A 4419-nucleotide genomic window follows, 5' to 3' on the forward strand; every position below is an offset into this window, starting at 1 on the left:
GAACAAAAGGAGGGAGGGGAGAGGGGGGGGGGGGGGGGGGGGGGGGTGTCACTGAAGAGTTAGTCACAGAACCCCCACCAGTGTGTCACCTGGTTAATCACCAGCACCACTGAGTTGAAGTCAGAGGTCAGCTGCTGCAGTTTGGCCCCCAGCCTCAGGATCTGTCTGTTTCTCTCCAGCCAATCGTCAGCCTGGAACTGTGACCTGAACAGGGCCGCCACCGAGTCCAAGACCACCAGACGGACCAGACCACGGGCCAACAGCAGGGGGACACGGCGGGACAGACAGGCCTGCAGTGAGTCCTGAATGCACAGACAGGTCAAAGGTCACTGGTCAGGCGTTCTACCAGATGTCACGTGGACAGAGGTCACCACGCACCAGGTCCGCAGCGTGTTCCACGTAGATCTGGTCTGAGAACCTTAGACTGGTGACGACAGACTCGGGGACGTCAGTGCGGAGGCGGGGCTGTTCTGAGATCAGCTGATACAGACGAGTGACGGGGAAGGAGCCCTCGGTGCAGACGTAGACGGCCCCTACAGGAAACAGTAACACAGAGACTTCCTGTTTGACACCAGTGGGCCCCCGACCCTGCTGGTCTGAACCTGTATTACAGAGGGCAGACTAAGTCAGGGACCGATGGTTACCGTAGCAACACAGGAAGTGCATCAATAAGTCAGAACGCTCTCACTCTATGATGGTAAGAAAAGTTCTCCCCCTACTGTCCACACCTGGTCCTGCTACGTCTCAGGTGGACGCATTATAGCTAAGGACAGGAAGTGCAGTCTGACCTGAGCCCAACCCTCGGTACTGGACAGGAAGTTGTACAGACAGACACAGCTGCAGAGCCAACTGCGTCTTTCCTGCGGCGCTCTCTCCAGAAAGTTCCGTCACACCTCCAACAGGAAGTCCACCCCTGAGCAGCTGGTCCAGAACTGGACAGCCAACCGAGAGCCTTAGGTTGGACGCCAATCCACCGTAGTTCACGGCTGGAGAAACCAAAGGACCGAGCTTAGAAAACTAATCTGCAGCCAATTGGAAGTTAGTATCTGGTCTTACCTGAAACCGCAGGGTGTGGCCTGCAGGTGGCGGCAGCAGCTGATAGGAGCAACTGGACGTCAGTGCGGGAAAGTCCGGAGAGTCTCTGCAGGTCCAGAGCAGGAACACCGAAGAGCTCCGGAACCGAAGAGAACCTGGCTGTGGGGAGTGAAGTCGGAGCAACGACTTCAGACAAGAAATCAGCCAATGACAAGATAGGAAATGGTTCAGGGGCGTGGCCAACACTATCCACTGGTAAGTAGAAAAACAATGGTAATTGAAAACTTGTAAAAGGAGGAGAACCACAGGAAGAACGTGTAGTGACGTCACACCTGAACTAATGATAATTCATCGGATCCAAATACCTCTGGTCACAGCTGCTATGATCCGCTGGTCCACTGCCAACTGGTCCAGCCTCATGTCCTGCTAACGACGTGTCCACCGTGTCTCTCAGCCCCCGAAGACCTCCACCACCAACATTCAGAAAGAAAATCCCGACGGATGTCAGTGTTACCGCCGCTATCCAAAAAGGCGCCTGGTGATGACGTCACCATTGGGCGAAACCATTTTCAAAAATTTGTGTGGTTGACGCGGGTCTTAGGTCGTACTTACTGCTCATTGAATTTTCGCGGCGTAGCAAAGACGTCACAAGTTCATGTTTGTTAACGTCACCACTAACAAAACTGCCCTGACGTCACACCGAAAAGGACATTATCCCTGCTTCAAGAGTTCTTGCTCCCGAGACTCGGTGACGTCACCGGAGTGCGCCACAGAAAGAAAACAAATGGCGCAGAGGTAGTAGATTAAACCGTGATCCATTAAAAATCATTTAATCAGACCAAAGACGCCGCCACCGTGACGTCCGTCGACGCTTTAATGACGATGAAGCGACAGTCGGCGGTGTGAGCCACAACAACGAGGTTCTCCGCAGGGTTCTCTGGGTAAGTTCTTTTGGTTCTGCTCTCTTCACTTTCTTACTCTTTTATTTTCATTCACACCAACAACGGAGTCAAAGGCGGAAGTGGTTGACGTCATTACAGTCGGTGACGTCATTACACAACCTGAATGTTACTGTTGTTGTTGTTGTTGTTGTTGTTACTGTTGTTGTTCATCGATCATTGTCCCGCCTTAAAACTCTGGATTAATAATCTGTCCTAATCCAAGCAGCAGTTGTCGCTCTTCTACAGCGGTGGAAGTAAAGTGTTACTGAGCTGTAAAGCATGAGCTCTTGGTCTAAGTCACCTCATGTTACACACTTTGTTCATCAAGTAGGATGGCAACAAATGTTAAAAAATAAAAACAACAACCAAAAAACACGTTCACTGTGGACGAAAGAAAAACATGGTGGAAAATTATAAACCATTATTACTAACTAGCAAATGTCTTAGTGGTTAAGGAAGTGGACCAGGAGGTCAGGAAGGTTTCAGGTCTCTGAGCATGACACCATCCCCAGACACTGCTGCCCCCTGCTGGCTGTGATGATGGGTTAAAAACAGAGGTCACATTTGGTTGTGTGCAGTGGTGCAGTGGTGTGTCACAATGACGAGCAGTTGACTTTCCTTTCCTATTAGTGTTATAATATAGTAGTATAGGGATTAGTATAAGTAGTAATAATATGAGCAGTAGTACTAGTAGTAGTAGTAGTAGTAGTAGTGTTGTAGTATTTGGTACTTTCAGGTTCCTAAGAACATTGATTTCATTGTTTTTTTTGATGAAACCTTTTTCATTGGTCCAGTTCATGACCTGACCTCCTGACCTCCTGACCTCACCATGAGTTCCAGAACATGTGTGACATGTGGAGGTACCGATGTGGACGTGGACCAGGCCCGTGGCAGCGCCGTCTGCACCAGCTGCGGCTCAGTGCTGGAGGACAACATCATCGTCTCCGAGGTTACCTTTGTGGAAGGCAGTGGGGGCGTGTCCTCGGCCGTGGGACAGTTTGTGTCCGTGGACGGTGAGGGGCCTGTTGGCCGTCGGGAATCAACCGGCGTCACATAGGTTTCAGGTACATTTTCACAGTGCACTGGTCCACCAGGTGTCATCAACTCTGGTCTCCTGCTCCTCTGGTCCTCAGGTCCAGTCAAAACTCCTCACCTTGGTTCTGGTTTTCATAACAGTGTTGGAAAAGAATCCAGGGTCCAGACACTGCAGAATGGTGAGTACTACTTCATGGTCCTGCTGAGAGTACCGGTACCAGTACTAGTACCAGAGCCCTGTTCTACTTGTGTCCACAGGGAGGCGCCAGATTCAGCAGCTGGGCAGTCAGCTGCAGCTGAACCAACACTGTCTCGACACGGCCTTTAACTTCTTCAAGATGGTCGTCACCAAACATCTGACCCGGGGGAGAAAGATGGAACACGTCATCGCTGCCTGTCTGTACCTGGTGTGTCGCACCGAGGGGACGCCGCGTATCCTCACTGACAAGTGTGGGCTGCGTTAGCACTGTTGGGCTGCTAGCTCTGTTAGATCTGTTAGCATCGTTAGCTGTTAGCAGTATGGGCAACATTAGCTCATTGTGGTTTCCTGACTGTTCATTCAGACATGCTGCTAGACCTGAGTGACCTGCTGCAGGTATGACCCTTGACCTGCTCTGACTGACTATTAGCTGTTAGCCGTTAGCATTTTAATGGTTGGCTTTTCTCTTTTTGTTTCCAGGTCAACGTCTACATCCTGGGAAAAACCTTCCTGTTTTTGGCTCGTGAACTCTGCATCAATGCTCCGGCCATTGGTGAGTTGTCAGGTGATGACATCATGGTGACATCACACACACATGTGGAACCAGTAAGAGCTGGGGATTGAACCAATGACCTTGTTGCTGTAAGGCCACAGCACTGTGACTGTGGGCTCACAGCTAACTTAGCTTTGGCTAACCTTTACATATGTCTGAGTTTGAAGAACCCAGTCCAGCTTCTCTCTCTACGTCTCGCAGACCCGTGTCTCTACGTCCCCCGGTTCGCCCACATGTTGGACCTGGGCGTGAAGACCCACGACGTGTCCATGATGGCTCTGCGTCTGGTCCAGAGGATGAAGAGAGACTGGATTCACACTGGGAGACGACCAGCTGGACTCTGTGGAGCAGGTACAGAAAGACAGTGGTGAGGTGTGCAGTCAGAGGGACAGACGGGTTCATCATGTCAGTCTGTCGGTGTGTCTGTCTTAGCTCTTCTGGTCGCGGCCCGAATGCACAAGTTCCGTCGAACAGTGAAGGACGTGATCGGTGTGGTGAAGGTCTGCCAGACCACCCTGAGGAAGAGGTGAGGAACCTCCCCCAGGTCTGAAGACCCACGCCACTTCTCCTAGTAACTGTGTCCATGACTCCACCCCTGCAGGCTAACAGAGTTTGAGGACACGCCCACCAGTCAGCTGACCATTGAGGAGTTCATG

At 51.4% G+C, this 4419-nt stretch overlaps 2 protein-coding genes across 5 annotated transcripts in view; one reads left to right on the forward strand and one right to left on the reverse strand.

The window, feature by feature from the left end:
* The window catches only part of xrcc3 (X-ray repair complementing defective repair in Chinese hamster cells 3), a 3637-nt gene extending 2027 nt beyond the window's left edge, over positions 1-1610 (reverse strand). Inside the window, exons 1-5 of one of the 4 annotated variants that reach the window (XM_025056779.1) lie at positions 1401-1610; positions 1057-1194; positions 789-986; positions 379-533; positions 90-302 (exon numbers count right to left, since the gene is read on the reverse strand). In XM_025056779.1, coding sequence (XP_024912547.1) covers positions 90-302; positions 379-533; positions 789-986; positions 1057-1194; positions 1401-1455 — 759 coding nt within the window. In that variant the 5' untranslated portion in view covers positions 1456-1610. Of the gene's footprint in view, positions 1-89; positions 303-378; positions 603-788; positions 987-1056; positions 1288-1400 lie in introns of all 4 variants that reach the window. The other 3 variants (XM_008313658.3, XM_025056778.1, XM_025056777.1) reach the window with 3 other exon arrangements.
* Positions 1611-1811: 201 nt separating this feature from the next.
* LOC103381351 (transcription factor IIIB 90 kDa subunit-like) overlaps positions 1812-4419 on the forward strand; it is a 6434-nt gene continuing 3826 nt past the window's right edge. Inside the window, exons 1-9 of the mRNA XM_017033521.2 lie at positions 1812-1976; positions 2771-2989; positions 3110-3190; positions 3270-3443; positions 3575-3606; positions 3691-3763; positions 3965-4114; positions 4196-4289; positions 4365-4417. Coding sequence (XP_016889010.1) covers positions 2806-2989; positions 3110-3190; positions 3270-3443; positions 3575-3606; positions 3691-3763; positions 3965-4114; positions 4196-4289; positions 4365-4417 — 841 coding nt within the window. The 5' untranslated portion in view covers positions 1812-1976; positions 2771-2805. The remainder of the gene's footprint in view (positions 1977-2770; positions 2990-3109; positions 3191-3269; positions 3444-3574; positions 3607-3690; positions 3764-3964; positions 4115-4195; positions 4290-4364; positions 4418-4419) is intronic.

Source organism: Cynoglossus semilaevis, chromosome 7 (assembly GCF_000523025.1).
Source record: "Cynoglossus semilaevis isolate Cse_v1.0 chromosome 7, Cse_v1.0, whole genome shotgun sequence".
NCBI classification, from domain to species: Eukaryota; Metazoa; Chordata; class Actinopteri; order Pleuronectiformes; family Cynoglossidae; genus Cynoglossus; species Cynoglossus semilaevis.